Source organism: Ursus maritimus, unplaced genomic scaffold, assembly GCF_017311325.1.
Source record: "Ursus maritimus isolate PB19 unplaced genomic scaffold, ASM1731132v1 scaffold_18, whole genome shotgun sequence".
Classification (NCBI taxonomy): Eukaryota; Metazoa; Chordata; class Mammalia; order Carnivora; family Ursidae; genus Ursus; species Ursus maritimus.
In genome coordinates this window covers 3,744,161-3,766,068 of record NW_024424230.1, presented here as the reverse complement: position 1 = coordinate 3,766,068, position 21,908 = coordinate 3,744,161, and the positions used below count along the sequence as shown (strand labels likewise).

Below are 21,908 nucleotides of genomic sequence, written 5' to 3'. Positions count from 1 at the left end.
CGTTTTACATTGCCGCTCTGCCCACAGTCCTGCACCGGCTGATCTCCCTTTCTGAATCACTACGCCAACAGAAAATATAAGTTCGTGCTGCATTTCGGCCCCACGGGAGGGTGGGAGAACAAGGGGACTGCATTTCACACACTGGGTAGGGGCCACGCTGAGCGGACTCCGGGGCCTGGCTCCCCTCTGGTTCTGCGTGGAGTGAGAGGCAGGGCTGGGAGGCCACGAGGCAGAGGGCCGCTCCTGGCTTCCAGAGCTCAGACAATGGCCAGGCCTCCTCCGTGTGGGCCCTGCAGCCGGGGCAGGCAGGAGGCTTCCTGTGTCTTCAGGAGGGGAAAATACGCAGGGAGAGGAGAGAGGAGGGAAGGAGCAAGGCGCTTCCTCTGAGAGCGAGTGAGCACGGGCTGGGGAGGGGTAGCCTCTAGTGAAAGGATGCTCTCGCCCCTTATTAGGGAGATGAAGCTGGGAAAAGAAGTGTTGCAAATGGGCACTCACCTCTTAAACGGGAGAGCTGTTTTGTATGCATATTCAGTTCTGACACAGGCTTGAGAAGAAAGATGGGGAGCATTTCGCATATGTGGAAATGCGTAAAATTGGGCATTCTAAAACAATAACAGCGCTGTATCCTGCATGCCATTCTCCCTCATCTTACAGACACAGGGCAGGCAGGGCTACACCTTAGGGGCTGTAACTTCCTGATGAATCTCAGGGACAAGGTTAGAGCCCCTCCCCCCCAGAGCCAGCTTCCTTAAGGAGCAGTGGGGATGAAGGGGCTTATTAATACCATAAATCGCCTCTCCTGTCAGTCAAACACGGAGCAACGCACGACATGATACTGGCCGTTTCGGTGCTGGAATATAAATCACTGAAGATTAAATTATTAGATAATTTGGAAACTTAACAGTTTGCATTTTGCACTTGGAATTGTTTTGCTGACTTGCACTTTTCTTGGCTGTCCGGGATTTTATTAACCGTCCTTAAGACATCTATCACCTCCCTCCTCTTCATTTTCCAATGGGCAAATTTTCCCAGGAAGGAGAGTTGCAGTGGTGATGCCTGCAGTCGCTGCTCCAAAAAGATTGCTGTATTTTCATTGACATGCAGTGCATTACCATAATTGGCTTTTCTACATGATAGGAGAGAGGAAATAATAATGTCATTTTATTTACAGCCAGAGTGTCGCTTTATGAGACTTCTCCAAGTTTCTGCCATGCTGTGTAGGTCAAATGACATCTTTTGATCAGTCCTGTCCAAAGACATCAAAGCTGAGTGGCATGTAATGGAGACCTAGTGACAAACCAAATCTAGGAAAGAAATAAGACTGCCAGTTTCCCATTAAACAGCGTGCTAAACAGCACAGCTTCCCCGTGTCGGCTACGAAACCACTCTGACCACCTAAATCAGGAGAATGAAAGGAAGCTGAATTGGACATTAGTACTGCAAATGACTGCAGTGATTGTCACGACCGCCCTCCCCCCAGTGCCCCCCCCACCAAAAATCAGCAAGCAAACCATGCGAGTCACAGTGGGGCTGCTCTGCGCCCGTTCGCCTCTCTCCTGCCACTTGCTGGTTTTCTGATCTGGTTTATTTAGGCTTGACATCAGCCAAATGGTGTAGCAGGACATCTCTGACAGGTATTCTTCCTGATTCAACGGGAGGGAGGCACCACTCAGGAAATTTGGGTCTTCTGAGGCAGGATTTCGGAGCGATGCACTTCCCCTCTTCCACCAATTTTCTTTCCTCTATGATCCCTGTTGGGGTGGTGTTTCCCATGCCCAGTCAAATCCCTTAGGGCCACCGGAACTTTGGAGGAAGTGTGAGTGACTCGGGGGAGGCTTGGTGTCCACGGCCACACACAGTGCAGATAAGGGGTTTGGTTTTTTGAAGGATGTTTAAACAGGCATTTTATACTAGAGTTTGAGAAACGAAGTTATTTCTGCTCCATGCAGTCAGGTTCACCTTCCCAGGTGATCGGGCCATGGAAACGTGTACCACTTGTACGGACAAAGCAGCATCCTCGGTGCGTCCGTCTCTGTCGACTGGCTTCGGGCTACACATAGTGTCTCCTCCTTCTTTAATTCCTCACTCCAGCGAGTCACTATCGCACAGAGGTTTGGGGCCAGGCTCGTGCTAGCCGCCAGGAGCCCAGGTCTGCTGGGATGTGCCGACAGGCTCAAGGAGAGCCGGCCCCGCAGGAGGACAGCTCACTAGGCCCGTGATGACCTGTGCACAGGTGGGAGGGTCCCGGAGGGCTGGCAGGTGGCAACGCAGGATTCTCTGGTCAGGAGGCCCTGGGTGGGCAGAGACGGGGCCTCAGTGGGCATGATTACAAACAGATTTTTTTGGGGGGGTCTCCCCCCTTTTTTATAATGGTAAAATGTAAACAACGTACGGTTTGCCACTTCAGCTCTGTTTAGTGGCCTCCACACGGTCACACGCCGTCCCCACCATCCATCTCCAGAGTGTTTTCATCTTCTCAGACTGAAACTCTGCCCCACTGAACGCTCACCCCCTTCCCTCTCCCCAGCCCCTGGTCACACCCTGCAACTTCCTGCCTCTGTGACCAGCCCGGGTCCACGTGGTTGGACGCGGATCCCAGCGGCGCCCTGCAGCCCTCCCGTGGACAGCAGTCCCTGGAAAGCCTGTCCCCGGAGCCTGTCATGGCCGATCCAGATGAACACGGCTTTCAGGCAGATCTGCCCAGGAGCAATTTTGCGGACCTTCATGCAGATAAAGATCTGATTTTACAAACAGCATATTCTGAAGACAGGATTCATTTTAAACGCACGCCGCTCACAGCTCCTGATGGAAATGGTTCCGGGTGCAGGTAGGGGTGCGCGTCGGAGCCTCGCTCTGCAACAGACCGCCGGAGAGGACCCTGCTCGATGAGCTGCCGCTGCTGTGCTCCGGGGAAGCTCACGGAACCACTGTGCCTCGTGTCCCCACACGGAAGTGGACAGGAAGAGTGGGCGTTGCCCTTATCACTGGGGAGAGCCTAACGCAGTTAATACGTGCACAGAGCTTAAGATAGTGTCTGGTCCCGAGAAAGCGCTCAATAAATACTACCTGGTATTAGTCAAGGACGTTTTCATCCAAAGCATATTGCTGGTTGAGCAGATATTCTATGGGTATGAAATACTTACCCAAGAACAAGCAAATTATGTCTTTCAAAATAATAGTATATTATTAATCCTTCCAAGTAAATTTCTAGTGTGCCAAGAAAAGTCCTTCTCTCTATCTAGGTGGATCATTATCTCAGTATATTTTTTTTCTGTTTGGGACCAGATTTCAGTGTCGTCATGGAGAAAATGCCGCTGGTGATCATGGTGGGCTCTCACCCTTTCCGTAGAGAATGTGTGCATATGCGTGTACCTTTTTCTTTTCAGGCTCCCTTGCGGGGATTTGAGAACCGTTAGCGGTCAACAGCCTTTTTTCTACACGTGACTTGGCTTGGCTAGTTTCCACTTTCAAATCCTCTCCTATAGGGTAGTTGAGATGAGATGTGCTTTCCTTGTCCCTCTGAATATTTCCGTTGCCTTTTCTTGGCTTAATAATTTTAACGTGCCCAGCATTTCTTTCCAAGTGGTTTCATCCCCAGAACCAATGGAGACAGAGAGGAGGAGAAGAACATGGGAACCGTGAAGCCGGGAGTTGAGTTTCCTCTAACTGCTCTTAGTGAGAAAGGCTGTCCGGTGGGAACAGTTGGAATAGAATTTGTTTTGTCTTTTCCACTCCACGGACGGATCTTTTATTTTCAAACCTTTGCCCAGAAGTGATCGAAACTGTACATTCTCCAAGAATCCTACCTGCAGCCAGGGCGCCTAGAGATGTGGTTGCTGGGTAGACTCAGGGGGCCACACGCAGCCTTCGCAGGAGGTCAAAGAGCAGATGTCCTTAGACTGATAGGAATTGCTGTTGTTAAATTTCTGAAAAGGGAAGTCATAACTAGTTTAAGGGCCCTGAGTGTCCCCCCCCCCGCCATCCCCCCTCCCCCCCGCCCATTTATGTGGAGCGTCCTTCTGGCTTCTGCTTCGGACCTCAGGGAGACACAATGTGAGGAACGCGCCGGGCTTGTGCCTAGACTGGGACCCTGGCGTGTCTTCCACCTTTTTAGCCAGGAGACTGTCTCCAGCTCTACTTAAGGATGCAGATGAAGAGTGAAATCCACTCACCTGCCGAATTCCCTTCTCTGGGTGCCCCAGGCATCCCAGGCCTGCAGTCTGCCTGCGCCCCGTCCCCGGTGCGCTCAATAATGCAGTGGGATTTTGCTGCACCAAAGTGTCACCTGTCTAGGTGAGTCGTGCCGGTGTCTATGTGAAGTGACAGCCATCTTTGAGTACCCGCGTCTTTAACTGACTTCTCTTTCATCATTCATGTTGGGAAGGTAACATTTTCGACAAGGTGGTTTCCTCTCCCCACTCTTGTTTCTCCCCACCCCCTCCCCTCGCCCGCGCCCCTCCCCACTCTCTGAGCTCACCTGATCAAAACATCATCCCTGACAAAGGTTTCCTTCTCCAAATTAAATGAGCCCAACTAGCCTGGGAATTTTCATGAAGAAAGCAAGTGAAATGCTGATGTGCAAAGTTAATGAATCTGGTAACAGAGAGAACATTATTGAGCCTGGATAATATGATCTAGTCTCCTCACACTTCCTGTAAAGAATGTATGGAAGTCAGTTACGTGGCGTGATTCTCACATCTGTCCTGCCCCATAATGGTAATTTGTGTAAGTAATGGAAACAGGTTAAATACTTTCCATTCTAATGTTGCCGGCAGGGATGAAAATGAACATTTCAATGGAATCATCTCGACAGGGCAGAGCGGGGAGGGGCCTGGACTGATTCATCTCCATGCCTACGGTGGTGGAGCCCTAATGAGAATGCCCGCACGGACGCGTGTGTAGTTCATCAGAGAGAAGGGGAAGGGCAAGGAATCCTCCGAGATCAGAACCGCGCGGCCACGCCAGTGCGGGGCTCCGTGGTCCCCCACGCAGACCTCCGCTAACCCGTGCTCCCCCTTCTGAGGGGCCGAGGGGGTGAGGAGGAGCCGGGGCTCTTTCCACCTCTCTGTTGGACGGCTGGCAAGGGGAGTCTTTGGCTGGCGAAACCCAGGGGTGGTCTCAAGATGCCTCTAGAACCTGGTTTCGAAAACATGAAGAGACAGAGCAGAACCTGTGTTTTCTTCATTTGCCTGTAATTATAAATGGTCAGCTTTTTGGATGTTTTTTCTTTGCCTAAAAAGTCATTTTCCATCCTTGGTTGTTGAAGAAGAGCCATTTTATTTGAGTAGTTGGTGCAATTTCACATTTTTAAAAAAATTGGAACTCGTTCCTTTTCATATTGTTCTATACACGTGACTTGAGGTCTAGAAAAAATATCGGGGTGTCCAGCAAGAGACGCACTCAGTTATGCCTGGTGTCCCATAATGTCCTTGTCACTTCAGCTGTGTGAACGTGGATTATTCAATGTGTTTTCATACTGAAATGCTGAAGGTATACATTGCATTTTCCAGTATCACTGCCTTCCTCCGATCTAGATGTTATTACTTAAAATCCAAGTGAGTTAAACATGGCAACCTTGAGTCGGCCAGCCTGTTACATGAAATGCCAATATCCGGATGATTCCAGATTAAATTTGGGGCGGGGGAAAAGTGGAGCATCTTTTATCGAAAGGACACATCTTTCCTTTATATCAGGATATTTTGTTATCAGGTAGGAACAGACGCGGATGGGTGCTTGTCACCTTGTGTGAATGGGTATGTTGAGTAACCTGCTAGATTTTGAAGTGCAGATAAAGCTGACTTGTAGAAAGCAAGTCCTGTTCCGGGGAAAGCCTTTCTTCTGTTGCTTCAGCTCTTCCGGCAGGCAAGGCACCCACACTTCTGTTCACATCCATCCGAGGAACAAGGATCGCGAGGAGGCATTTTTCTGGAGCATTCACCTCTTATGGAATAGGAGACAGGATGGTTCAGGAGAACACCTTTCTGTTCTGTGTGATTGCGGAGGAGAGTGCGATGCAGGCTGGGGGGATACGAACCTAATTGCTCAGAGCCAGTGTTATTAAGACTCGAGGGAATTTGGAACTTTTCTACATTTAGCCATTAAAAAACAAATACAGCTGTCACTTCTCACCATTCTTAAAATGACTGTTGAATAGAGCAAATCTTGTTTTCTTGAAAGAAACAAAGATGTTTTTAAAAATGTTGGGCTGCAATTTGAGAAATATAATTTTTGTCTAATTTGCCAAAGATAAGATGTTTGTGCCTCATTGTAGAATTACAATTTGAGATGAAAATATTTTTCAGACAATATGTGTATATTTACATTGTAAAGCAGCAGGGCACACATTGTTGGTGTCAGATTAAACTCTAACAGGGGCCATATACATTGTCTTATGTCCACTTGCATTAGAATGCACAGAATTTCATGTTGCTGAAGATGACAGCACGTCTTTAGGGACACATTGGCATCCAGGAGGCACATTTTATGACTAAAAATATTAACAGGATTTAATTGTTTTTTTAAAAAAGTGAAATCCAACCATAGGATCTGGTTGTTTCATTCCCATTTTGGGAATGATAAGGTCTACGTATTTTTTATTTTTTTATTCATTCACACATGCACACGTGAGCACATGCACACACCCGCACATGTTCACATGCATGCACACATGCGGATGCACACACACACACGTTCGCACACACACATGAACACATGCACACACACAGTTCATATGCATGTACACACGCACATGAATGCATGCATGCACACACCCACTCATGTTCATATGCATGCACACGCAGACACCTGCACACATTCACATGCACACACACGGACATGCACGCACATACCTGCACGTTTGCACACATACACACGTGAGCACATGCACACACCCGCACATGTTCACATGCATGCACACACGCGGATGCACACACACACACGTTCGCACACACACATGAACGCATGCACACACACAGTTCATATGCATGTACACACGCACATGAATGCATGCATGCACACACCCATTCATGTTCATATGCACGCACACGCAGACACCTGCACACATTCACATGCACACACACGGACATGCATGCACATACCTGCACACGCTCATGTGGATGCACACACAAACACATGCATGTACACATTCACACATATGCACACACATGCACACGTGAATGCACGCACACACCCGCACAGGTTCACATATGGCACCCAGCGCACACATGCACACACACCTACACACTTCCACATGCACACACATGAATGCACACACACACGTGCACATACAGCTGGCAGCACCTTCTCTCCTGCCTCGCGGGTGCTGGTGTGTGCTTGTTCAGATGTTCTGTACGGCTGCTAGGTGTGTTCTCCCGCTGACACCGGGACACACCGCGTGTGCTGAGAGTGTCACACTCCACACCGCGTGCTAGGCTCAGGAAGGGCGGGGGGATGATGGCAAAGCTGTTTTGACACAAAAAGAAATGGCAGAAGATGATTTGGAGTCTTTGTTTTATTTGATGGGGAGAAATGTCATTTATTTCTGTAAGTAATTGTAAAAGGAGAATTTTATACAGCAGCTACCATTTCCAAGCTTACTCATTCATCAGATTTCCGTGAGGGGGGTGGTGAGGGTGGAGGGGAGCTGGCGGCTCTAGGCTAAGACATTGTATTCATTCACCGTATGGAGTACAATGTTCTCATGGTTTCATCACGAGAAATAAAACAAATACTATATTTCGGTACATTGGTACCCATGTGGATTTTTAGGAAGTTGTAGCTCGTAATGAAAACAAAAGATCATCACAAATAATTGCCTAAACTCAGAAGTTTTTATGAGTCAGTCTCTCTCTCTCTGCCTCTGCCTAGGTAAAAAATTTTAAAAGGCATCTAGGAAAGCAATTATGAGGATTTACTGATAATAGGAGAAATAAAGCCCATTATTATGATGAGAGAATGCTACTTTCAGTCATGGTAGTGATTTAGTCACCACTGTTGTTCCTCGGGGGTTTCAAGGAAGTTGGCTGTTGTGTGACCGTGTATTAAGCTTCCAGTCGGGTGTAGAAATTTTCATGTAGGGTCCTGGGGCTTATGCTGGATCCCAGTGGTACAGGATGCATGTCTAGCCATAGTGTACTTAAGGATAAAAATTCCGACTTTCTGGTAAGAGAGTTTTTACCGACATCTGCAAGTCTGTGTGTCTCCGCACCTGATGACATCATTGCCCCAACCCCCCAAAAGTTCAAGTTCCCGTTTCTCCTCTTCCATCCTGTGCATTTGTGAGAATGAAACGCTGGATTTGAAAGTGGGGACACATTTCTGAGACGCAAGCCCTGGGTGGGTTGCGGAGTCTCTAAAACCCCTTCTCTCCATCCTCACTCACTTGTGTGTCCCAACACCCCTATTTAGGGAAGTTCACTCTAACAGGAAACGTGGTTGAGGAACTGCAGGGGCGCACCGTGTCTCCGGGACGGGGAGAGGCTCGCTACTGGTTCTCCGTGACGGCTCTTGTGCGAGCACGGGGAGGTGCTCGAGCCGAGTTAATTTCTCGTGTTGATTTCAGCCATTTGAAGAGAGAGTTCGCGCGCAAGTCTCCCCTCCTGATTGCCAAATGTCATCTGCCAGGCTGAACCTGACCCTATCTGATGAAAGTCTTTCCTGGTGTCGGTCAGTAATACCAGGTTGGAGCCCGGTGTTTTGGTCCTGGTTTGCTGATGTTGGGTTTGTAGTCCCAGACTTGTCAGACTGCCAGAGAGCGGTGTCCGTCCTTCCCCAGTGTGGAGGCAGGCACCGAAAACACGTGATGTCCCCATGCGTGGTGGCATTGGGCATGCACTGTTGGCGATGGCAGACTTTTTAATTCATGGAACAAGAGAACATGTCTAGAGTTTACTATCATACCGTCCGGCGGTAGTGACGCACCTGTGTTTCCTCAGGTTCGTAGAATTGTTGACTTCTTGGTCTTTTCCAGTTTAAGTTCTCTTAATATTGCAGGGTTCTTATACATTTTTCCTCTCTTCCTTCCTGGTATCACTGAAAACCAGTGGAAGTTTGTGGTCTCTGTCATCGGCTTAAGCTGTAATTCGTGCTGTTCCACTGGCTCGGTCGCATGAACGTAATGGGCACAAGGATCATAGCTGGTGTGCTCATTGGGAGGAGCCTTGACAGGGGGTCTCTTCTTTCTCCTTGAACTCGACACTGAATTGTGGGGTAGCAAGGAAAAGAAGAAATTACAGCCAAGGAAGTTACCTGTGGATTCCTAATTAAAATTAGAGATGGGTAAAAATTACAGGCCATTGTTTTTACAGACTCTGCCGTTCTTAAAAATGGCTTCTATCGGGTTTTAAATAAAGAAATGATTCCAGTGTAAATCAGATGGTATAGCAGACCAGTACTTTAGTGATTGGTACCAGGCAATTAAAATCTGCCAAAGCGATAGAAAATTTTTTGCTCCTATCACATGTGAGCAGAAGTGGCCTTTCAGCTCTGCTGGCAGAGTGTCAACCTTCCTGCAAAAAATCAGAACTTATGTTCGTAAATTAACATATATCCTGCTTGTATTTTAATGTCCTTTTCAGAGTAGGAAGGAATGAGCTCTGTACCTATATCTGCTTTCTCTGCATTTTTTATTTCCCAATATATTCTAACTTTCATCAAAACCACCTGCTCTCTTGGTAACAGAGGTGAAGTAACTTTACAAGTGATCAATTATAAATTGGAAGAAAGTGTGTTTTGCAAGATTCCACAATGAATTGCAGCTGCACATTTATCACCTAGGTGGGTGTAAGACCCTTCTGTGAATTGGCCCCTTGGAGTAAGTGTATTTTGATATAATGGCCATCTGTTCATGGATATCACATTTGCCGGTCTAAAACCTAGTTTGATGTAGATAAACATGTAATTTGGTACGATTGTATAGTTTCACCAGGTGGCAATACGATAGCAAAGTTTGGTATTTACTGTAAGCCAGTAACCAAGCAGGGACGAGACCTGTGTTTGATATTTGTCACTTTTAAATATCCATTTTCCTCATTCACAGCCAGCTCTCAATTATGCGTGCTAATGAGGAAAAGAGCTTGGGTAAACAAAGTTTCCCAGCCCGATTCTTGTCATTTATTTCCACCGCCTCCCGCATCGGGCCTCGGGGAGAGCTGCTAACAGGAACCCCGCTTCTGCTCCTTGTGAGTTGCTACCCCCCTTCCTTGCTCTGTTCCCAGGTGGAAGATGTAGTCATCAGGGAAACCGCAGACAGAGGGGCCCGGATGGTGCAGACTAAAGAACAAACTTCCCAAATGACCCCCTGGTCCGAGTTTGAGTCTGGTTGTTAAGGGCACCATCTGCCCGGTGCTCAAGGCCAGTGATGGGTCGGCTCTCATCGGGACAGACGTTCCTGACTTTGTCCCGACTGTTCAGAGGTTAGCCACAGCTTGCGAGGTGGGTGCGAAGCTAAGTGGGGGTGCTTCCGACCGTGTAGGGGGACAGCCCCTGAATACGCGTGTCCCAGTTCATTTTGCACCTGCAGGGTGTGAGAAGGATGCAGAGGGGCCGGCAAACATGGACTTGGGCTTGGTGACGACATGCCGCCATCTCCGTGAGCACTTCCTAGATGCCCCCGCTGCCCAAAAGACACCAGTAGTTGTCATGAATGCGGTTTGGGGAAACTGAGGTCCTCACAAGTGGGTGAGTGTGTGCTGGCCACACTGTTCATCGGTGACTGGACTGGGGCTCCTTCCTGGGTGTCTCATCTGTCTGTCTTTCCCTATGTCTGTCCTCATGTCACAAAAATGATGAGTGTCTGTCCTTTAAGAGGGGACCACAACAGTGGCCCCATTAGCCTGGACCCTCTAGAGATAAGCAGGTGCAATGTCACCCTCCCCCGCCTACCCTGGCCTCCAGGTCCAGGCTGCCCAGGTCACCGCTTCCTTCAGTCACCCCTTGCACCCTCTCTGTGCACCTGCCACGTGAGGCAGATGTGGCTCAGGGGGACTTGTCTTCAAAATCCAGACGTGGCAAAACCAAAAGCCTCCTTCCCTGCCTCCTGCTGAAGCCCAGTGTCTGGTTGGTCTTTTCAGGCACCGTGGGGTGGGTATGGTATGAGAATTTCCTTGTTTAGGACAGCCCTGTCCTGCAAGATCCAGCCTTCTCATCCTTCCCAGGCCCGAACTCTTATATTGAAACTCAGTAGGTTTTAGAGCCTTCTGAGGGCTCTGACCCTGGGATGTGAGTGCCCTTGGCCTGAGCCCAGATTTGGAAGGCAGGAGCCATTGGGGGTGGCCTGGGGGGCTCGAGCATTGCTTTTAAAGGGCCAGGTCTGTAAGCAAGGCAGAGAGGGTCGGAGCCCAGCCCTGGCCCTGGGGGAGCCTCAGGAAGGTCTATCCATCAGCTGCCCAGGGGTTAGGTGGAGAGGACTGGAAGATTAGGGGTCACGTGCTGGGTGGGTGCCGGCCACTGGTGAGCACGGAGGTGCTGCTCTGGAACTTCTGCTGTGTTTATTGTCATCACTAGGCCTGGGGCCCTGGAGCCAAGGCAGCCCTTGAAGTTTCTCAGAATGGAGGGCAGAGGGGTAAGGGAGGCTGGCCTGATGGCTCCCGGAATCAATCTGGAACATTCCGTGGGCTCCCTCATGCCTTCCTTTGTGTGGAGGTCGAATCCCTTGCATCCGTTATGTGCTGTGGCCATTCCACGTGACCGTGGGTGCCCTGACGTGTGTTTCGACTGGCGGGCCAGTGGAAGGGGCCACTGGAATGCAGATTACTGGGTTAAGTGGATGCACTGTCTTCAGCAGCTAATTTCACCCTGCCCGTCTCATCCTAGGAGGGAGCGGGAAAACAACTCTGGGGACAGAAGGGTGTCACGGTGCGGGCTCAGGGCGGGTGGCCCCCGCCTGCCCCTCTGGGTCCACGCTTCCTCCGGCCCCTTGTTATGTTAGCACTGAAAAGTGAACTCATTCAAAGAATAGGTCAACAGGCTAAAACAACGTGGTAGAAGAGCAAAAGCGCCAGGGAATTTCACCTTACCAGGACTGATACGCTGGAAGAGTAGATGGTGAAAGCGTACACCCTAACGTTCTAGAACAGGAACGTTCTGGAAAGCTGAAGCGATGCAGCACGATGACCGTTGAGCTGGTGGGCTGAGGGCCGCTGAAGACGCCCTGCCCCTGCGTCCGTCCCTGGGACTCGGCAGCCCTTTCCAGGGGAAGGCGGGACAGGGAACACGGTGGGGGGGATGCATTCCAGGAGCAGGAGACCCTCCTGGCAAGCTCAACCCCTCTTACCAAAACCCAGATGCATCTGCACCTCTCGCTGTTCTGCCCTTGCCCTTTACTTTTTAACATGTTTTGAAAAATAACAATTAACCAAGCCCTTTGCACATTTCCGCCCCCAGGCTGAGCCCTGCCCTTCCGGAGCCCCCTGTTCCCAGGGTCCGGCTAGTGGCTGCTAGGTGCTCCCTGAAGGTCTGCTGCCAGCTCTTTTATTCTAGAAACAGTCTGGTGGCTAATCCTTGTTTGTTGAGCTGAAAACACTGATGACGATTTTGAAGATAGAGATATTTATCAAGAGCCACGTCACTCAACAGAACCCGTAGATACTCATTACCTAGAAAAAACCCCACTATTCTTTTAAAAGAATTTTTCCCTTGTTTGTGTCTTTTGCTTTTTTCACTTAATGACTTTGCCCATGTCATTAAAGATACTTTTTAACGTCTGAATAATAGTCCGTCCTTGGAATCAACTACAAATCACTTGATGGTCTTTTCTTGCTGACAATTTAGAGCGTGGCACGTTTTGTGTGGAAGGATACTATAAAGGACATCATGCGTAAAGCTCTGTCTGTAGTTCGCACCGTGTTCCTGGCCCTACGTCCAGAAGCAAAGTTATCGGGCCTTAGAGCGTCCGCGTTTGAGACTCTGTCCTCTTGCTGCTTTGGTTGGGGCTGTCTCAGCACGGCTGGCGCGGGAGAGGTCTTCTTCTGTATGCTCCCTGCCGAGTGGCTTGGGTGGCTGACGTCCACGGCATTTTCTGGACGTGCTCCCTGGCGTGGAGACGTGACGGGCGGAGGAAAGCAGCCTTATCCCGAGGTGGCTGGGTGGAAGGAGCTGCCTGGGAGTTGGGGAACCCACACGTGGACGCCGCGTGGTTGTTTCTTCCCTGGGCGGCCTGGGGGATGCTGCTTGGCTTCTCCGAGACTCGGCTTCCTCATCTGCAAACAGGCGTCTCCGTGATGCTGCCTCGGAGGCTCCGGGGGTGGAAGGAGGTGATAAAACGAACACGGCCCCCGAGTGGCCGGCGGGGTGGCCTCGGCGGTGTGAGCGGAGTGAAAGTTCGCAGTCTGACGGAGAGGACGGGCAAGTGAACATCTCTCAATCCTCCAGGCGTGGTGGATTCTGGCAGGGATTGAGAGGCGTCCCGATGGAGGTGACATCTAAGGCTCCTCGGGGATAAGTATTGTTCACAAGGTGGGGGGGTCCTGCCCGGGACCAGGTTGCACCCAAGGCTGGATGCGTGGCAGGGGGCGGGGTCCACCTGAGGATTTGTACCCCCATGCAGGGCATGGGTTTCATGCAGATTTTAACTCTGGGATTGTGAGAGCGGGTTCCCAGAGCCGGCCCCAAGGAAGAAGGCTACAGGACAAGAGGGCGAGGCCCCCTGGAAGGCTCTGCAGCACCTGCTGGGGGATCTGCATAATGGGGGCAGGGGCAGTGCTGGACAGAGAAGCCACCTCGGAGGGTGAGGGCCAGGGGTGCTGGACAGACCCTCGTGGTGTTACAGGGGATTTCCCATTTCTGCATGTCCAGAGCCAAGACAGAAGTCCTTTCTTTATTCTGCACACACGACGGGGGCCCACTGGGGTGGAGACAGTGGGCAGCCCTTCTCCCATCCTGTGAGGGAGACAGACCAGCTGACAGGTGATGCCGGGTACAGACCCACAGTGATGGGCCTCCCAGGCTGAGCCAAACTGGTTCAGGTAAAGCCTTTTCTTGAGGGACGCCTGGGGGCTCAGTTGGTGAAGCGTCTGCCTTCGGCTCAGGTCATGATCCCGGGGTCCTGGGATCGAGTCCCGCGTCGGGCTCCCTGCTCTGCGGGGAGCCCGCTTCTCCCCCTCCCTCTGCCTGCCACGGCCCTGCTTGTGCCCTCTCTAAAACAACAACAAAAACCTTCCCTTGAAATTCGTTTTAATTCCTTGCTAGGGCATGAACGTTGCTTTCCCAGAAGTGGATAGACCACTTCTAGCAGGCAGCCTCCTCCCGTGGACCTGTTTGTGGAGCTGCCTGACGGCGTGCCACGGGAGCTGCTTCGGGACCGCTCCGTGGGCCGGCGCCCGTGGGACTTGGAGCCTGCATCTTCAGACGGACTCGGCCCTGCCCAGACGGCTTCGGAGCCTTAGCTGCCCCGTCAGAATCCACAGGGGTGGACCTCGGGGCTTGCGAAGAGGTGGCGAGGCTGCCTGGGGCTTCTGAAGTGGGGCCCTCGGCTGGGGCCTGAGCTTCGAACCTTCAGAACCCCGGACTGTCCGAAAACTTAATTACAGACAAAATGAAGATGACATTCAACTTGGCGGTCATGTTATTTTTTTAAATTTTATGAGCTTTACATCGTACAGGAGGGCCGTAGCAGAGTCTGGAGCACAACCCGGATGCCTGCGGTTACACCCGCTGCCCTTGTGGCTTGTTCGTGGAGGGCTCTTCTGTGTGGGATTCTGCTGGGAACCGCGTGCACGCTCGCGCTCCGATGGCTCGGTGGCAGCGCCCCGGGATGGGAATGGGCCCACAGTGTGTGCAGGGATGCTGAAGGGTCCAGCAGAGAGAGGCTGACCGAGTGACCGAGTCGGCAGGATTCTGCGCGTGTGCGCGTGTGCGTGCACGTGTGCACGTGTGTGCTTGTGCGTGCGTCCTTGGGGGAGTGTGTGCGCTCATGCCCACGGGGGCTTGCCGCCGCCCCAACCCCACGCCCTCGGTTTCCAGGTGCTGATACTCCCCTGTCCCTTCCTCCTGCCCCCGGCGTCCGCCCTCTGGGCAGCCGGGATGTTCTCCGTCTCTCCTCCCAGCCACTCCTGAAGACGCGTGTGCTCTTTGCCGCGTTCCCTTAGGATCGGGCTCTGATAATGTGATAATGAGTGATCACATTTAATGAGACACCCCTCGCATCATATCAGTGCTTTTTTCTAGGGGCTTCCTGGAAAATATCTTAACCCCAGATTTCCCAAGGTGTGCATGGAACGCTAGTTCGGCTAGTTGTTGCCTCAAAAACAAAAATTAAAGATAAATAAAATTCTGTTGCCCAAGTAAGTGAGGAGGTGGTGCGTGCAGTTAGCTCCCCTTGGGGGTTAGCGAGGTCTGTCACATATTAGACGATCTAAAATGCCCTGCAGTAAAAAATCGGGTTTCATGTAATGATTTGTGTGCCCTCCAAACCTCTCATTCATGTGACAGCTGTCCGTGTCCTGTAGTTCCTCTGGGAGGTGATGCCTTCAACCCCAGAGGTCGCTGTGCTGTGTAGCCCGAGGTGGGCTGTCGTAGAGAATACTATCGGCTCTGGTAAAATTTTAAAAAAAGTTATTGTGGTAAAATATTCATCACATAAAAGTTAACATTTTAACCACTTTCAAGTGGACAGTTCAGTGGCATTAAGGACATTCACGCTGTTGTGCAAGCACCCCCGCCATCCGTCAGCAAAACTTTTTATCTTCCCGGGCTGAAACTCTGTCCCCATGAAACCCTGCGTCCCCATTGCCCTCCTTCAGCCCCTGCAAACCGCAGTCCGCTCTCTGTCCCTGCGAAGTGACTCCTTATCATAGTACTTCATGCAGGTGCAATCTGACCGGATTTACCCTTTTCTATCACTCATCGCACTGACCGCAGTGCCCTCCGGGTTCATCCGCGCTGTAGTGGGTCCGTTTCCTTACTCTTAGAGGCTGAGTACTATTCCGTCGTGTTCGTCCGTTCATTTGTCAGCAGACATTTGGGTTGTGTCCACCCTTTGGCTCTTGTAAAGAATGCTGCTTAGTACGACTGCCTGGTGTCCCCGTGCCGGTGATGTCTGCTCTGTCCAGGCAGGGGACTGGAGGGGCTCTATTTTGTCTTTTTGAGTGAGTACCAGAGTATTTTTATCTCTTGCCGTTGGGGAGGCTCTTTATTTATGGAAACTATGTGATACTGTCTGTGGAACATCTTGCCCCGAAAGTTGACAGGTCCGCCTGATGGGGAGGCATGACGGACTCGCACGTCACTTAGGGAAGGAAGAGCCCCCGGGAGGAGGTGGCCGGGCTCCCCTTCGGGCCCCGCTGTGGCGGCCAAACTGATATTTTTAAGAAGGGGGCAGATACTGGCCCTTTAGCGGAGGCTCCTCGGCTGACGGTGTTGGCTCGGGAGGAGGGGGGCTACTGTCCTGGTGGGAACCTTGTTTCCGCAGGAGCCGAAGACGGGCTTGCTCCACACGGGTGGGGAGAGCCCTGCAGCCCGGGCGCTTGGCTGAGAAACATCTTTTCAAAGATTACCTAACTGCTGGGGAGGCCGTGTCCTTGAAGATGATTTATTTCTCCTTACTGTGTTTCATTTTTCTCTCCTAGCTTATGTTCCGGAGGAAGAACTGAAGGCAGCAGAAATAGATGAAGAGACCGTGGAGGAGGATGGGCTGTCTCTGGACATCCCAGACAGCGACTACGTGTGCAATGAGGACGCCGAGATCAAGGAAGCTCAGAGCTACCAGAACTCCCCCGTCAGCACCGCGACGAACCAGGACGCTGGCTATGGGTCGCCCTTCAGTGAGAACAGCGACCAGCTAGTGCATTTCAAAAGCTCTGGCTCCAGAGAAGAGAAAGAGGATCTGCAGGGCCCGGACAGCGTCTCCTACCCCCAGGACAGCTTGGCACAAATCAAGGCTGTGTATGCAAACTTGTTCTCTGAGTCCTGCTGGTCCAGCTTAGCTCTGGATTTGAAGAAGTCCGGTTCGACCACCAGCAACAACGATGCGGGCCAGAAGGAGAGCTCCACCCCTGCCCCCACGCCCCCCGCCAGCACGGCGGGCACCACGGGCACCACGGCCAGCACCCCCAGCTCCGGCTCCGGCTCCGGCACTGGCACCAGTGGCAGCGGCGGCTCGGGCTACGACTGGCACCAGGCCGCCCTGGCCAAGACGCTGCAGCAGACGTCGTCGTACGGGCTGCTGCCCGAGCCCAGCCTCTTCAGCACCGTGCAGCTCTACAGGCAGAACAACAAACTGTATGGCTCGGTGTTCACGGGCGCCAGCAAGTTCCGCTGCAAGGACTGCAGCGCTGCGTATGACACGCTGGTGGAGCTGACGGTGCACATGAACGAGACGGGGCACTACCGCGACGACAACAGGGACAAGGACTCCGAGAAGACCAAGCGGTGGTCCAAGCCCAGGAAGCGCTCGCTGATGGAGATGGAAGGCAAGGAGGACGCGCAGAAGGTGCTCAAGTGCATGTACTGCGGCCACTCCTTCGAGTCCCTGCAGGACCTGAGCGTCCACATGATCAAGACAAAGCATTACCAGAAAGTGCCTCTGAAGGAACCAGTGCCAGCCATCACCAAACTGGTCCCTTCCACCAAGAAGCGCGCCCTGCAGGACCTGGCGTCCCCGTGTTCCCCCGAGCCGGCGGGGCTCGCCGCCGACGCCGCACTCAGCGAGTCGGCCAAGGACCAGAAGACCGCCAACCCCTACGTGACGCCCAACAACCGCTACGGCTACCAGAACGGCGCCAGCTACACCTGGCAGTTCGAGGCCCGCAAGGCGCAGATCCTCAAGTGCATGGAGTGTGGCAGCTCGCACGACACGCTGCAGCAGCTCACAGCCCACATGATGGTCACTGGCCACTTCCTCAAGGTGACCACCTCGGCCTCCAAGAAAGGGAAGCAGCTGGTGCTGGACCCCGTGGTGGAAGAGAAGATCCAGTCCATACCTCTGCCCCCCACCACGCACACCCGGCTGCCCGCCTCCCACATCAAAAAGCAGCCCGACTCCCCCGCGGGCTCCATACCCTCCGAGGACAAGAAGGAGCCTGAGAAGGACAAGGCGCCGGCGGCCAGCGAGCCAGAGAAGAAGGTCAAGGAGGAGAGCGAGGACGCCCCCGAGAAGTTTGAGCCCACCGCCCTGTATCAGTACCTCCGTGAGGAGGACCTGGACGACAGCCCCAAGGGCGGGGTGGACATTCTGAAGTCCCTGGAGAACACGGTCTCCACGGCCATCAGCAAAGCCCAGAACGGCGCGCCCTCGTGGGGCGGCTACCCCAGCATCCATGCGGCTTACCAGCTGCCCGGCACGGTGAAGCCGCTGCCGGCCGTGCAGAGCGTGCAGATGCAGCCGTCCTACGCCGGGGGTGTGAAGCCGCTGGCCTCGGAGCACAGCGCGCTGCTGCACTCCCCGGGGAGTCTCACGCCGCCGCCGCACAAGAGCAACGTGTCGGCCATGGAGGAGCTGGTGGAGAAGGTCACCGGCAAGGTCAGCGTGAAGAAGGAGGAGCGGCCCGCCGAGAGGGAGAAGGGCTCTCCGGCCAAGGCCGTGTCCCCCGTGGCCAAAGAGAACAAAGACTTCCCTCGCGCAGAGGACGGCGGCGGCAAGGCGCAGCAGAAGAAGGGCCCCGAGGCGGAGGCGGGCAAGGCCAAGAAGGAGGGTGTGCTGGACGCGCACACCCCAAATGGCACTGAGCCTCTGAAAGCCAAGGTCACCAACGGCTGCAATAACCTGGGGATCATCACGGACCACTCGCCGGAGCCCTCCTTCATCAACCCGCTGAGCGCGCTGCAGTCCATCATGAACACCCACCTGGGCAAAGTGTCCAAGCCCGTGAGCCCGTCGCTGGACCCGCTGGCCATGCTTTACAAAATCAGCAACAGCATGCTGGACAAGCCGGTCTACCCCGCCACCCCCATCAAGCAGGCGGACGCCATCGACCGCTACTACTACGACAACAGCGACCAGCCCATCGACCTGACCAAGTCCAAAAGCAAGCCCCTGGTTTCCAGCGCGGCCGACTCCGTGTCGTCGCCCCTGCGGGAGAGCGCCCTCATGGACATCTCCGACATGGTGAAGAACCTCACGGGCCGGCTCACCCCCAAGTCCTCCACGCCCTCCACCGTGTCGGAGAAGTCCGACGCCGACGGCAGCAGCTTCGAGGAGGCGCTGGACGAGCTGTCGCCCGTGCACAAGAGGAAGGGGCGGCAGTCCAACTGGAACCCCCAGCACCTGCTCATCCTGCAGGCCCAGTTCGCCTCGAGCCTGCGGGAGACGCCGGAAGGTAAGTACATCATGTCGGACCTGGGCCCGCAGGAGCGCGTGCACATCTCCAAGTTCACCGGGCTGTCCATGACCACCATCAGCCACTGGCTGGCCAACGTGAAGTATCAGCTGAGGAGGACAGGGGGTACGAAGTTCCTGAAGAATTTGGACACGGGGCATCCTGTCTTCTTTTGCAACGATTGTGCCTCTCAGTTCAGAACTGCTTCTACGTACATAAATCATCTAGAGACACACTTAGGCTTCAGCTTGAAGGATCTCTCCAAGCTGCCACTAAATCAGATTCAAGAACAGCAGAATGTTTCAAAAGTCCTGGCAAACAAAGCTTTGGGCCCGGTAGGGGCTGCCGAGGACGATTTGGGCTCCACATTCCAATGCAAGCTTTGCAACCGGACTTTTGCGAGCAAGCACGCAGTCAAACTGCACCTTAGTAAGACCCACGGCAAGTCCCCGGAGGACCACCTGATCTATGTGACGGAGCTGGAGAAACAATAGCGTCCAGGTATGCGAGGGACCGCGGCACATTGCACTAAACGTTGTCTTTGTACTGCACTAGGCCTGGCTGAGCCTCCGAAATCAGCCTTCCCTTTGTTGCCGAGCTGGCTGTCTGGACCTTGGTTTTTCTTACACATATTTTGTAGTTATATTTATATGCTCTTTGTCCGATTGTGCATGTTATTTTTCTTTTTCCGTGAGTCAAAGTCTGACCTTTATTTTCAACATCTGTTCTTGATGTTAAGCTATCTTTTGTAGGAAATAGTGGGGCACACTACTCAGAGACATTTATTTAGCAGAAAAGAAAGACACAAATAACAATGATAAAAAGACATCCTAAAATTACAAAGTTGCCATGACAATAAAGGTCATAGAACCTAGTAGTGTCAAATTTAACCCTTTGAGGACTGCAATTGCATTTCTGTGCCTTTCACTCAAAAAAAAAAAAAAAAAGAAAAAAGGCTTAAAGGCATTTCATTCAGATCAAAAGCTGTGTCAGACACAAAACTTATTTAATAATTAAAAAATGAGCTTTTATATGCAGAACTGGTTTGTGAAGGAAACATGCATGCAGCTGTTGGAAGATAGAAAGTTGTCTAGGGGTTAGGAAGCCACAGCTTTACACATTGAAACAAAACAAAAAACAAAACAAAAAAACCCACCACCACCACCACCACCACCACGACCACCACCACCACCCACCACGACCACCACCACCACTACCAAACACCCCAGTTGCCACTATGCCCAAACCCTCTGGATGCTGAAAAAAAAAATGCCACTTTCGGCAAAAAAAGTATGCAAGCTATTATTTAAAAATGTGTAAAAATGCTATTTCTTTTTTCCTGTAAAATACTGCGGTTTATAGTTATTTACAAATGTAAGCTTTGGTATAAGCTGACCTTTCTATAGCGTGCTGCATTGGTAAATGAAAAAAACATGGGGCAAACGTTGGAGTCCTTTCCTTGTAAATTGCGAGCATCAGCTTAAAAACCCCTATATGTTACATATCGTACCATTTTAATCTATTCAACTTTCTTTGTACCTTCTGGCTGTATGCTTTCTCTTTTAACTTTTTATATTGTCATTTTATATTAAATTTCTGTGTATATAATGTAAAACCACAATTTTTGAATAAAATTTAGTTCCTGCAGCTTGATTTAAATAGAGAAATTTTACTGGCACCTGCATCTTTCCAGATGCATGTATATCAGACAAAAATAAATAAATGGAAACAAAGCAAGCAATGCACTATTAATTATACATTTTGATGTTCTATCATTAATATTGTACAGTACATTTTGGTTCACACAATTAAATCCACTGTTTTCTCAAATGTAAAATAAACCCACAAGCAGTTCTTGATTTACATAGATTGTCATGTCGTCATTAAATTGCCTCCGAGAAGTTATTTCGGCAGCGAGAGGTATTGCTCATGCGATCAACCAACAAAAATTCTATTCAGGATCCTCGTTTCATGATTTGTGGCTGACGTGCTTCATTCACATGATAAGTATTGTGTTTTTTAAAATGATAATTAAAATTGTTAACTCCGCTGGGTGCCACGGATGACTGAGTTGAGCCACTGAGCGATGGTTCCTCTGCATAGACACGGACTGAGGTGCTTCATTTATAGGATCTCGTGGGCTGCTTGAAACTGTTTCCGGTTATCCGCAGTGGGAATCCAGGCCCTCAATGAGGGGGTGGAAGGGTAGGTCTTGCTCTAAAGGCAGAGACCCTGGGGGCCTTGGAACTACTTCTGTGTTGCCCTAGAGAGGAAAGCCTGATATCTGCACTTCGGACATTCAACAGTTTTGGAAAACTGAGCTGCTGTGTGCCTCCGTGTTGGGGACCCGTGCGCCTTCCTCTGGAGCGCCCAGGGGCTCCACTGAAGAGACACCAGGACTCCGGGTGTCTGAGCAGGGGACTCCCGAGCCCTCAACTCCAGGGCTTACGCTTCCGTCTGTGTTGAGGGGCACGCTGACGTCAAGGCCCCCAGCCTCTTTCCTCTCCAGAAGTACTTCCTGACAGGAGCAAGAAAATGTCTTTTTCTACCTTTTGCTTCAATTTTCATCAAATTATATCCTGAGAAAGGTTAGAAGGCACGGCCAGGATGGCTCTGCTTCCGCTAATGCCTGGCGCAGCAGCGGTCAGGGCGCCATGT

General features: G+C 51.7%; 1 protein-coding gene across 1 annotated transcript in view; it reads left to right on the top strand.

The window, feature by feature from the left end:
- TSHZ1 (teashirt zinc finger homeobox 1) overlaps nt 1-21,113 on the top strand; it is a 25,940-nt gene extending 4,827 nt beyond the window's left edge. The window contains exons 3-4 of the mRNA XM_040632348.1: nt 2,528-2,827; nt 16,486-21,113. Coding sequence (XP_040488282.1) covers nt 2,528-2,827; nt 16,486-19,744 — 3,559 coding nt within the window. The 3' untranslated portion in view covers nt 19,745-21,113. The remainder of the gene's footprint in view (nt 1-2,527; nt 2,828-16,485) is intronic.
- Nucleotides 21,114-21,908: the final 795 nt, after the last annotated feature.